The 13,107-nt window shown below is 44.5% G+C and overlaps 1 protein-coding gene across 1 annotated transcript in view; it reads left to right on the forward strand.

The window, feature by feature from the left end:
* Window positions 1–13,107, forward strand: part of SAXO1 (stabilizer of axonemal microtubules 1) — a 32,247-nt gene that overhangs the window by 11,440 nt on the left and 7,700 nt on the right. Inside the window, exon 2 of the mRNA XM_022573432.2 lies at window positions 7,335–7,537. Coding sequence (XP_022429140.2) covers window positions 7,335–7,537 — 203 coding nt within the window. The remainder of the gene's footprint in view (window positions 1–7,334; window positions 7,538–13,107) is intronic.

A 13,107-nucleotide genomic window follows, 5' to 3' on the forward strand; every position in this document is an offset into this window, starting at 1 on the left:
AGGGTGCCAAATGCAGAGGCCTCTTGCCCAACCCTTCAGAGTCCCTCCTGCCCTGTGCATTGTTATTGTTATGTTGTGGAGACTCTGGATTAAAAAAAAATTTTTTTTATTGGAGTATAGTTGGTTTACAATGTTGTGTTAGTTTCTGCTGTGCAGCAAAGTGAATCAGTTATACATATATCCACTCTTTTTTAGATTCTTTTACTGTAGAGGGCATTACAGAGTATTGAATAGAGTTCCCAGTGCTATAAATAGGTCCTTATTAGTTATCTGTTTTATATATGGTAGTGTGTATATGTCAACCCCAATCTCCCAATGTATCCCTCCCCCCATTCCCCCTTGGTAACCATAGATTGTTTTCTATGTCTGTGACTCTATTTCTGTTCTATAAATAAGTTCATTTGTACCACTTTTCTTTAGATTCCACATTTAAGCAATATCATATGATATTTGTCTTTCTCTGTCTGTTCTTCACTATAACAATTTCCTAAGTCCATGTTGCTGCAGATGGCATTATTTCATTTTTATGGCTGAGTAATATTCCATTGTATATATGTACCACATCTTCTTCATCCATTCCTCTGTTGTTGGACATTTAGGTTGCTTCCATGTCCTGGCTATTGTAAATAGTGCTGCAGTGAACATTGGGGTGCATGTAGAGTCTGGATTTTTTTTACATTCCTCTGTAGAGTGTGTTTTTTAAAGCATATAGTGAGTTGATTGGACTCAAAATGGAAACTTGGTGTTTTGGGTGCAATTCTAATCTCAGTTCAGTTCTTTATCTTTCGCACAATTGTTTGAAGTCTGTCCCATGCAAGTGAGGTCAGCCAGAGATTTGGGCCCAGTTTATAAACAGAATTTGAGCCTTCCTGTCTCTGGTCTCTCCTTTTCAGGATTCCTTCCTCACTTTCCAGCATCTGTGGTTGTCTCAAAACTTCATCCTCTGGTTCTTCAGCCAAGAAGGATGGAAGGTTTTCTATTCACATTTTAGCTGCCTTGCCTGGCACAGACTGGAGCCTGCCTTCAGACTGGGAGCGCTGAAAAAAAAAAAAAAGGAAGCTTAACACAGAGACTCACCCAGTACCATTCCCTTCTTCCACCTGTTGGGTCGGCTCCAGAATTTGCCTATCTTTGTTGCTCTTTAGTGCTCACAGGTAGTTGTTTTCATATTTTGTCCAGAGTTTATATGAAGCAATGACAGATTTTATCCTCAGCTTTAGTGGGGTTTGAGGAGATGAGAGTAGAGGAATAGACAGGTACAGTCATCCCTCCATATCTGTGGGTTCCACATCTGTGCATTGAAAATATTTTTGAAAATTCCAGAAAGTTCCCCAAGGCTCAAGTTGAATTTTCCATGCACTATCAGCTATTTACATAACATTTACATTGCACTGGGTATTGTAAGTAATCTAGAGATGATTTAAAGCATACAACAGGATGTGCACAGGGCATCTGCAAATACTACACCATTTTATGTAAGGGACTTGAGTATCCAGAGATCTTGGTATCTGTGGGGGGTCCTGGAAGCAGTCCTCCACGGATACTGGATACTGAGGGATGTCCATACTGGAGGCGTATTCTTGGAATCCGTCTATCACAGAGAAGATTAGGAGGGCTCAGTGTGTCCTTACCAGGATAAGCGGCACGAATCAAGCCCTGTGAACCAGCCTAGGGATCTTTCTCAGTGTGCTGGAATGGCCTGCCCAACCTGCCTGCAATGACATAATGGTTTCCTTAGAGGGTTCCTGTACCCCGGGAGTTTCAGAATTACATGTGGAAGTAGTGAAATGAAATTAATGGAAAGACAAAGAGCAAAACCCCATAGAAGAGACTGAGAGGACAAATGACAAGGAGGAGTATCGCAGAAGTCAAGGGAGAAAGTATTACAAAAATGAGTGAGAGGATGGACACCATGAAGATGTGCATAATGGTAAAAACCTGGGGACCAGTGACTGGATTTGGAAATAAGGTGGTACTTTGGAGGCCTTGGCTGAAGCAAGGAGTGAGTAGAATGAGATTTGATAGATGGCGCATGAGTAGGGGGTGAGGAAGGCAAGCCTGTATCTGTAGATAGCCCTTTCTAGCAGAGAGAAGTGGAGGGGAGAGAACTGGAGGAGAGTGAACTCCAGTGAGTGTTGTTGTTGTTGTTTATTGTTTTCCTTTAAAAGTGGGAAAGACTGCAGCATGTTTAAATACTGATAGAGGGGATTCCTGCACTTTTACTACCAAGGGCCTGGGTTCATTCCCTGGTCGGGGAACTAAGATCCCACAAGCTGCATGGCTTGGCCAAAAAACAAACACCCCCCCCCGCCCCCCGCTGCCCAAAACTGACAGAAAGCAGCCAGTAGGAAGAAAAGGTGAAACCACTGATGGGCTCCACAGAAGGGGTCCTTGAGAAAGAGGTTGGGGAGATTTAGGGCAGGGGTGAAGGGATTGGCTTTGGGCCAAGAGGAGGAACTCTTTTTTTTTTTAATTGAAGTATACTTGGCGTACAATATTGTATAGGTTACAGGTGTACAATATAGTGATTCACAATTTTTAAATATTATACTCCATTTATAGTCATTATAAAATATTGGCTGTATTCCCTGTATTATACAATATATACTTGTAGCTTAAAAAGTTTTTTTTGGAGTATAGTTGTTTTACAATGTTGTGTGAGTTTCTACTATATATCCTTGTAGCTTTTTATGCATAATATTGATAGTTTATACCTCTTAATCCCCTACCGGTATATTGCCCCTCTCTCTTTCCCTCTCCCCACTGGTAACTGATGGTTTGTTCTCTATATCTGTGAGTCTGCTGCTTTTCTGTCGTATTCACTAGTTTGTTGTAATTTTTAGATTCCACTTCCACATGTAAGTGATATCATACAGTATTTGTCTTTCTCTGTCTTATTTCACTTAGAATAATAGCCTCCAAATCCATCCATGTTGTTGAAAATGACAAAATTTTATTCTTTTTTATGTCTGGGTAGTAGTCCATTGTATATATATATATATACATATATATATATATACACACATACACATCACGTCTTCTTTATCCATTCATCTGTTAATGGACACTTAAGTTGCTTCCATATCTTGGCAATTGTAAATACTGCTGCTATGAACATTGATGTGCGTGTATCTTTTCGAATTCGTGTCTTTATTTCTTTCAAATATATACCCAGGAGTGGAATTGCTAGGTCATATGGTAGCTCTATTTTTAGTTTTTTGAGAAACCTACATACTGTTTTCTACAGTGGCTGCACCAATTTACATTCTCACCAACAGTGTACAAGGGTTCCCTTTTTTCCACATCCTCTCCGACATTTGTTACTTGTGTTCTTTTCGATGATAGTCGTTCTGACAGGTGTGATGTGATATTTCACTGTGGTTTTGATTTGCATTTCCCTAGTCATTAGCGGTTTTGAGCATCTCTTTGTGTGCCTGTCGGCCATCTGCATGTCTTCTTTGGAAAAATGTCTATTCAGATCTTCTGCCCATTTTTTTTTTTTTTTCTTACGGTATGCGGGCCTCTTACTGTTGTGGCCTCTCCCGTTGCGGAGCACAGGCTCTGGACGTGCAGGCTCAGCGGCCATGGCTCAAGGGCCCAGACGCTCCGTGGCATGTGGCATCTTCCCGGACCGGGGCACGAGCCCGTGTCCCCTGCATCGGCAGGCGGACTCTCAAACACTGCGCCACCAGGGAAGCCCCTGCCCATTTTTAAATCAGGCTTTTTGGGTTTTCTTTTGATGTTATATGAGCCGTTTATATAACCCCCCTTACTGCTCATGTCATTTGCAAATATTTTCTCCCATTTCATAGGTTATCTTTTTGTTTTGTTGGTGGTTTCCTTTGCTGTGTAAAAGCTTTTAAGTTTAATTAGGTCCCATGTGTTTATTTTTGTTTTTATTTCCTTTGCTTTACGAGACAGATCCAAAAAAAATATTGCTACGATTTATATCAAAGAGTATTCTGCCTGTGTTTTCTTCTAAGAGTTTTATGGTTTCTGGTCTTACATTTAGGTCTTTAATCCATTTTGAGTTTATTTTTGTATATGGTGTTAGAGAATGTTCTAACTTCATTCTTTTACATGTAGCTGTCCAGTTTTCCCAGCACCAGTTATTGAAGAGACTGTCTTTCCTTTATTGTATATCCTGGCCTCCTTTGTTGTAGATTAATTGATCATAAGTGCATGGGTTAATTTCCAGCCAGGAACTCTTCTTAAAATGGATTCCATTTAATATGATGAACTCTCTGGGCATACCCACAAATTCTGAAGTTTGCATAGATAAACATTAAAAATAAATTTAAAAAATGTATTGCGTATCCTCTTTATCATGATGAAAATATCCTTTTCCCTCTTCCAGGCTCATGACCCTAGTTAGCTGTTACGTTACAGTTTCTTTCCTTTTGCCAGACTCTTGTCAAATGCCTTTCTTTAATTTTGCCTAATGATGGGAAGTCAAATCGTTATGGCTTCCCAGCAAGTTCTCTTTAACCTTTACTTAGCTCGGAGTTTAACTCGGGGCTTGCCATACTAGATAACTTTCGTGGCTATGCACCTAAAAGAAACTTATTAACATCTCTGACCAATTTTTTTCTTGGTTCATAGTCAGAATGGGCACAGGGACTAGGAAATGTACCACAGGAAGAGAAGGGAGTGTTCTTAAACAAAAAAAAAAGCTACTAAAATTGAGCAATTTCTGGGAAGGATAAAATATTTTTCTTTTACGTGAGCTTAAAGACTGTAAGATTCTGTGAGGTTGGGGACCTGCAGTTATGTTGTGGTTAATGATAGGTTTCAGTGAATGTTCTGAACATAAAAACATAATGAGAAAACACATAAATTCTGATTAAATTCACCCTTAAGCCACAGTAAATAATTTTGGGTGGAAGAGAAATGAATTAAACTTTAAACTTCTTTCCTCTCTTCAGAGGTAGATCACTACCTCCATAAATTCAACCCATAAATGTACTTTCATTACAATAACTTAAATTTTTTGTCGGAGGAGGAGATTCAGTTAACAATTTCATTCCCTGAACATGGTCAGTAAGGATTTTGCTGCATCACATTTTGCTTTTGAGAAACCAGCTTCAGGGAAGTCCATGAATTGGTGAGTTTGGTTGTGGGCATTTATCTGTTCTTTTCTTGTAGCAGCAGGAAATGGGGGCATTAAGCACATTTTAGTTGCCAGAGAGCTTGGCAGGCCTTGTAGGAAGGTTCTTGCAGTATCTCTGAGGGGAAGTTGGTTCCCTCAGTAGAAGTAACAGCAGAAGAGAATGTTGTGGCCTGTGTGCAGGGTTCCAGGGTGCGACAGGGCGATGACAGGAAAGCGCTCCTGGCTGCTCTGGGTTTCGGAGGGCTCCACGGGGCAGCTTGGGCATTCAGCTTTGTTTCTCAGTGCCTGCCCCTGGTATCCCCTGGTATCTCCTTTGTTGGAAGCAAAGAGGGCTGAACCCTTGGGTAGCTGTCAGTGAAGACAAGTTTGTATGGAGCTGTGTGGTCTCAGGCTGCTTTCAACCCCACTCCACCCCTTTGGAGCCCTTCCCTGAGAACAGAGACTTTCTGACCAAAGCCACTTTGCAGTTAACTGGTTTTCAGCCAGGGTTTTCTGGGCATTTCCATTTCTCTCGGAAGCCTAGGGCCTGACGCTTCTAGTTCCCTGCTGCAGTTGGTTTAGCACTGAACAGACACCGGCGTGAGGTGCTTGCACGCTAAGGAGAGTAGGAGCATGGAGTTGATTCTTGGGTTCTTGTTTAGCCCATTCCCTCCATCAGCCCCGACTTACACAGTCAGCTTCCAGTCGCCTCGGGTCACTGGGCTTCCTCTTGCTGTTTGCCAACATGGGGCCCCCGAGAAGGCAGCCCAGGCTGCAGGTCTGGTAACTGCTGCTGAGATGTATTTTTAAACCTACCCAGAGGGCATTACAGGGAGTTCAACTGAAGCATCTCCTATTTCCCCCTTTGAGCCCTAGAGAGACTAATTCTCCGGCTTCCTAACTCCCTCCTCCCATCCCAGCAAGCATTTTCAGGCCCCGGTTTGGGTTTATCGACAACCATGTGTATAATTCATGCAAGACAGGTTACAGTGGAGCGTGTTACCTCTGCTAGTCAAGCATGGCTCAGTAATGCTGCTCCACATTTTGGCCAGGAAGTAGGTTTTATTGGTGTTTGGGCCTGATGTCTTCCTGTCCGGAAGCCTTCCCCTTCCCTTGGTGAGGTTGTTTTAGCAAGCACCATCAGGGAAAACCTACCTTCCTCTTGTCCAGTTGGATAAATGGGTTTCAGGCAAAAACAGGCCATTGTGTAAAGCAGAAGTTCTCGGAGGATAGGGGGGAATGTTTGCTCAAGAGAGTTTGCCCTGGGCAGTGGGAGGCTGAGACTGCCCCGGTAGGCAGTGGGTGCCCAAGCTGAGCCCTGGTGCTGCAGGGTGCTTCGTGGTGGTGTTGCAGTAGCATCTTGGCCTTTTTAGAACTGTGGGATGCTTTGGGAAGAGAGCGCTTCCTAAACTCTTCAGTAAAGGGTGTCTTGCTTTTCCTATCCCATTGTTTTCATATAGCCTGAAATAATGGCGGTGCTGATGCCAGAGAGCTGAGAAGTGAAAGGTTCACTGCCTCCATTTATTGGCCTTTTCTACTGGGTTTTCTGTGAGATTGAATAGAGGCAGGAGATAAATCTCAGCAGGAGCTCTTGGGAGCACAGAGAAGGAGGTGGTGGGACCTGAAAAACAGAAGGTAGCTCCACAGTGAACAGGTTGGGGGAGGGAGGTGGAGAGAGCAGGCACAGGGGAGACCTTCCCAGTGGTCCAGGGTGGCTGAGGTAGAATGTGCGTGGGGAGTGGGAGAGAGAGGGGGCAGCTGTGGCTGGGGAGGAGGCCGAGGCAGGTCCAGGAAGGCTTGCATACTATGCTGGAAAGTTGGGTTTTATCTGGAAGATTTTTAAGCTGAGGAGTGAAAGGTGTGATTTTGGTTTTAGAGAGTTGATTTTGACCGCGCTGTGAGGATGGAAGTAGCAATGGCGGGAATGATGCAGGAAGCCCGGGGGGGAAGGGTTATCACATGACCCACATGAGAAATGGTCAGGGTCTGAACTGAAGGGGAGAGACACACCGAGGAGCTGTGAGGCGAGCACACTTGGGGAATGACTGGACCGTGAAGGCGTCTGACTTGAGAGAGGAGTGAATGGCAGTATCTCTCTCGAAAGTGGGAAACAGGAGGAAGAGTGCTTAAGGGATAGAGGAGAGGATGGCTTCTCAGCAAGCGTTTGTAGAACTGGGTTGAATGGAAACCATGAGCCTTATTCCAAGGCAAGGGCCCCCAAGGTGTGTGCTTATTTTCCTTACAGGAGAGATTTTGGGCCTCACAGGGTGTTACCGGTGAAGATCCACCAGCCCGACCCATTTGTCCCAAGTGAAGAGAATATGGATCTGCTCACGACGTATAAACAAGATTACAACCCGTACCCTGTCAGTCGAGTGGACCCCATCAAACCTCGGGACAGTAAATACCCACGCGGGGACAAGATGGAGTGTCTGCCTACTTATAAAGGTGGGAGAGTACCTGAGGCGCAGGTTGGGGGAAGGATGGGCTGAGCCTGAGTGCTGGCTGGGGAGTGGGTTTTATATACACACCCCCTCAGCGCGGAGGTTGGGCAGAGTACTTTTTGTTTTTTTAAAACATCTTTATTGGAGTATAATTGCTTTACAATGGTGTGTTAATTTCTGCTATATAACGAAGTGAATCAGCTATACATATACATATGTCCCCATATCTCTTCCCTCTTGCGTCTCCCTCCCACCCTCCCTCTCCCACCCCTCTAGGTGGTCGCAAAGCACCGAGCTGACCTCCCTGTGCTATGCGGCTGCTTCCCACTAGCTATCTATTTTACATTTGCTAGTGTATATATGTTCATGCCACACTCTCACTTTGTCCCAGCTTACCCTTCCCCCTCCCCATGGCCTCAAGTCCATCCTCTTCGTCTGTGTCTTTATTCCTGTCCTGCCCCTAGGTTCTTCAGAACCGTCTTTTTTTAGTTTCCATATACCTATGTTAGCATATGGTGTTTGTTTTTCTCTTTCTGACTTACTTCACTCTGTATGACAGACACTAGGTCCATCCACCTCACTACAAATAACTCAACTTCGTTTCTTTTTATGGCTGAGTAATATTCCATTGTATATATGTGCCACATCTTCTTTATCCATTCATCTGTCGATGGACACTTAGGTTGCTTCCATGTCCTGGCTATTGCAAATAGTGCTGGGCAGAGTACTTTTTGTGGCCAAATCTGGCCCGCAGCCTGTTTCTGTACAGCTAGAGAGCTAAGAAAGCTTTTTAAATTTTTGAATGCTTAAAAATAAATGAGAGAAAGACTATTACTTTAGAACATGTGAATAGTAAGTGAAATTCAAAGTTCAGTATCATGGCTATGTTTTGCTGGAACACAGCCACACCCATCTGGTTTCTCTGTTTTCTATGGCTACGTTTGTGCTACAGCAGCAAAGCTGAGGGGCTGAGACAGGGACCGTATGGCATGCGAGGGCTAACACATTTAACATCTGGCCGCTTACAGAAAGTATCTGCCAACCCCTGCCTCAGCTTGCCGTTCCCATCCTATATGAGGGAAGCATTTCAAGTTTAAGCTTAGTTGAGTTCCACCACTGACTGATGGATTGGTTCATTAAAAAAATTATGAAAACGTAACATACAGAGAAAATGCACAAATACATAATGATACAGACCAGTGGATTTTGAGTAAATACACGTGGAAACAGGATGCAGATCAAGACATATAGCCTTGATACTCCCTTCCAGTTACCATTTCCACCCAGGATAGAACCATTATGCTGACTTTTAACTTCATAAATTAGTTTTGCCAGGTTTGAACTTCATTTTAATGTGACGATTGCATTCCTCATTGAGCACCTCCTGCATCCCAGGCATGGTATTGGGAACTGTGAAGGAAGCATAACGACCTGCCCTTGACTTTACAGTCTAGTGGGAGAGACAGGGTGTGGAGTGGCGGGTGTGGTAGCGCAGGCAGCGTGTCACTCTCGCTCTCTCCGTGGAGCACGAGCCACAGGGCTGAGACCATGGGGATGGAGGCCCGCTTTGTGACCATTGACTTTGCTGCTTACGATGCATGTGGCTGCCTTGAAAGTATGTGCTAAACTGTTCCTGTCACATGTCTGTGGGTGTCTACGTGATTGTGATGATAACGGCTTTTACTTAGCCATGCCAAACACTTAGCCGAGGGGAGGTGGGGAGGCTTGCGGGGTTGTAGGAATCTTCCTGAAGCCCTTCCAGGAGCTCTAAATCTATTATTCTTGAAGATTCTGCATGTGGCTGAGCTTCTCTGCTTTTTGTTTTTCTTTTTTTTGTGAGTGTGTGTGTGTCCTTTTACTTTCTTACCTTCAGTGTCGTCCTCTTCCACTCTTCTGTAGCCGCCTTCTGCCAAGCCACATTCTGGATATCGTCATACCCCTGCATGGCTCCACCTTCATGCCCTCCATCATCGGGTCCTTCTGGCTTGCTGCCCTATTTACACCCACCTTGACAGTCCTTGGCCTCACTGGGATCTCCAGCCCACTGATGCCTCAGCCTTCCTTCTCAGCATCAGCCCCGCCTGTGCCTGTCATCATACAGCCTATTCCACATTATATCTCTGCAGCCCCTCTCTTACTCCCTCTCTCTTCTGTCCTGCGGTTGCTTCCTCCTAGCAGCAACCGAACCCTGTCTTCTCCATGTCTACACCTGGACATGTGCCTGAGCATCGCTCCGACCTTTTCAGCTCATCTCCATTATCCACAGAATGGAAGCAGAGAGGGCTTTTGCAGATGGCAATCTCACATGACCTCTGCCTAAAACTCCTTAAGTAATTATTATGGTTCTTAGGATAAAAATCCCACACCTTTACCAACTCCTCTGCTTCCTTGCAGATTTGGTTCCTTCTCCCTGAGCCCCTCTGCTCCGACCACAGGAACTTCGTTCAGTTCCTTTGCTCCATTTCTTTTCTGTCTCAGGGCATTTTGCACTGCTCTTCCCTCTTTAGAGAGCTGTCCTCCTGTCTCCTGTCCAGCATCATCCTTCAACGAGTGGTGGAAGGATCACACCTTCGGAGGGAGTCCCAGACCTTCCCTCATGCCAGACCAAACACACCCTGTTAGGTGCTCTAAGAGTGTCTTGTACTCGCTTGTTTTGTAATTCATTTTGTAATTTTGTTTAACATTGTCTCCTTGGCTAGACTGCAAGCTCCTGGAGGGCAGGGATCTTTTTCTTTGCCTGTTACCCTCAACAAAGCAGGCACCATAGCAGATGTTTTACTAAGGGGTCAGCACAACCACGCATGTGGTGGGATGGCACCCAGGCCTCTGCAGGGCTCATTTGTCTCCCTTTTCAATCAGTGTTTACAGGAGGGCCAAAAATGGACGCTGAGAACCAGGAAAAAACAAAGCTGGAGTGAGCACTTCCTTCACTGGGGGAGGGGCAGGGACTTGGTCGGGCTCATCCAACTACATCCTCTACTTTCCACATCCTCCCTGTGGGCTGCCTGGATTTACACATCTTGGAATAGTTAGAGATTCTTCAGAACAACTGCCTGCTCAGCTCAGTTTTCCTTCCCCGCCTTGCCCTACATGCAGGGAGGGGTCTAGGGGTGAGAAATGCTCCTTGCTTTCCTTAGGGGTTGGCAAGGATGGAGTAGCCTAGTGGTGTTATTTTAAGGAAAGTCCCCCCACTTCCTCCCACAAAATACTCACCTCTCAAAATCAACACACAGAAAAAAAAAAACCGAAACAACCTAATACTTAAGTTTTAATCTCTCCTACCTCCAGCTCTCCCATATTCCTCCCCTTCTCCAAACAGTTACGTCTCAAATTGCCCTCTGCAAACCAGAGAATACTATTCTGCTGCTAAAACTGAATCACGGCTGACTTTTCCCTACTGAGAAAGTTAAGACTGAGAAAACCTTATTTACTTCTCTTTTATTTTTCTTAAACTTCTGGCACCTGTTAACTGCTATCTACCTACACATATTTAATGAATGTATACCAGTGGAGTAGCAACAGGACTCTTCTGAACCAGGCAGGCTTAGACCCTTTTTTTTTTTTTTTTTAATTTATTTTTGTCTGCGTTGGGTTTTCGTTGCCCTGCGTGGGCTTTCTCTAGTTGCGGCAAGCAGGGGCTACTCTTCACTGGGGTGCACGGGATTCTCATCGCGGTGGTTTCTCTTGTGGCGGAGCACAGGCTCTAGGCGCACGAGCTTCAGTAGTTGCAGCATGTGGGCTCAGTAGTTGTGGCATGCAGGCTCAGTAGTTGTGGTGCACGGGCTTAGTTGTTCTGCAGCATGCGGGATCTTCCTGGCCCAGGGATTGAACTCGTGTCCCCTTCATTGGCAGGCGGATTCTTTTTTTTTTTTTTTTTTTTAAATTTTTGGCTGTTGGGTCTTTGTTGCTGCACATGGGCTTTCTCTAGTTGCGGTGAGTGCGGGCTAGTCTTCGTTGCAGTGTGTGGGCTTCTCATTGCGGTGGCTTCTCTTGTCGTGGGGCACGGGCTCCAGGTGTGTGGGCTTCAGTAGTTGTGGTGCACGGGCTCCAGTAGTTGTGGCTTGTTGGCTCTAGAGCACAGGCTCAGTAGTTGTGGCACACAGGCTTAGTTGCTCTGTGGCATGTGGGATCTTCCCTGACCAGGGATCGAACCTGTGTCCCCTGCATTGGCAGGCAGATTCTTAACCACGGTACCACCAGGGAAGTCCTGACCCTTTGGCTTTATTCTGGCTACATATGTACTTGAGGGTGGATTTCATAGTTCTCCTCTGAAATTCAGGTTTAAAAAGAAACAAATCAGTTTGTAGTCAAAGAGAACATATTTGTCATTAGAATTCACCTATAGGTGTCAGTTTGCAACCTATGTGTCTTAGTAGTTTTTTGAATAATACTTGCCATTTCATATAATCTCAGTGGTTTATTTTTTCCATTACTCCTCTATGATATAGTGGCTTCCAAAACTTGGTCTTGAATGCCAAACATGCACTTACAGTTTTTAGCACAGGAGATGCAGCAACAAAGATGTGTTTAGTGAGGGAATAAATGAACGAATGGTTCTGGATCACTGTTTACAAGGGCTCCAGGTGACACCTTTTGGCATTAGATTTGCACAAATCCCCATCAGGTCTGTTACTCTGTGGGTGCAGGCCAAGAGCAGGAGTGAAGATTAGAGAAGACCCATGACATTTACTCTGCCCTTTGGTTGGTCCTGCACAACCTCATGTATCTTTGAGGGTCCACATCCTTGCCTTATCTCTTGGTTTATCACTCATTTGATGACTTGTTTCTCTTGTGGAAATTTGCTTTCATAAGTCTTTTTCGTAGCAACCTTCATAGTTTTGTGGCCATACATTGATTCTCCTTACAAAGGAGGGGAAAAAAGAAATCAAAGACCAAGGTCATTAAATATATGTATTTCAATGGGTGCATCTATATTACGTCTATATGCTCTGCTTACTATGGTTCCATAGGAAAAATATTCAAAGTTTTCTCTTACTACTCTTAAGGCCAGCATCTTTACTGGGCTCCAGAAAACCACCAGTAATATATGCTCCAGTAGCATTTGGTTGTAATTTTGACATTTTCAAAACGCTACGCAATTGGAAAGACTGAGAGTGTAATTAGTTGATACTCAGCTTCAGGTTTAGCTAAGTTTTTTTTTTTTTTTTTTTTTTAAAGACACATTATTGAATGGAATCTCTTTTAAAGAGGTTCTTGCCAATTATGCACATGACACTCTGGCCCTGAAGGGCTGTTACTGGTGGCTTTTCAGGCATGTGAATAGTTTGTCATGTGGAATTCTGAGGTTTTCAGGGTCCTGTGGAGGTTTTTTGTAATATATGCTGGGTGGAGGAAGCTAGGAGGTTAGATAATAATGTGGTTTCAACTGTATTGCTGGGTATCAGAAATCACATGAGGCAACTTTCAGTTTAGGAACCTGTTTTCGTAACACTTCATCCATCCCAGAAGAGGGCCGGAAAACCCTGTCCTACCCACCCCCATCCACCTTGAGGCAGTGTGTAGGCATCTGCAGGTAGATGCCCCCATTTCAGTGAGGCTTAAAGTCTGAGGGGG

The sequence above is a fragment of the Delphinapterus leucas genome, chromosome 6 (assembly GCF_059928025.1).
Source record: "Delphinapterus leucas isolate spDelLeu-1000000601 "Yukka" chromosome 6, BTC_Dleu_Yukka2, whole genome shotgun sequence".
In the NCBI taxonomy this organism is placed as follows: domain Eukaryota; kingdom Metazoa; phylum Chordata; class Mammalia; order Artiodactyla; family Monodontidae; genus Delphinapterus; species Delphinapterus leucas.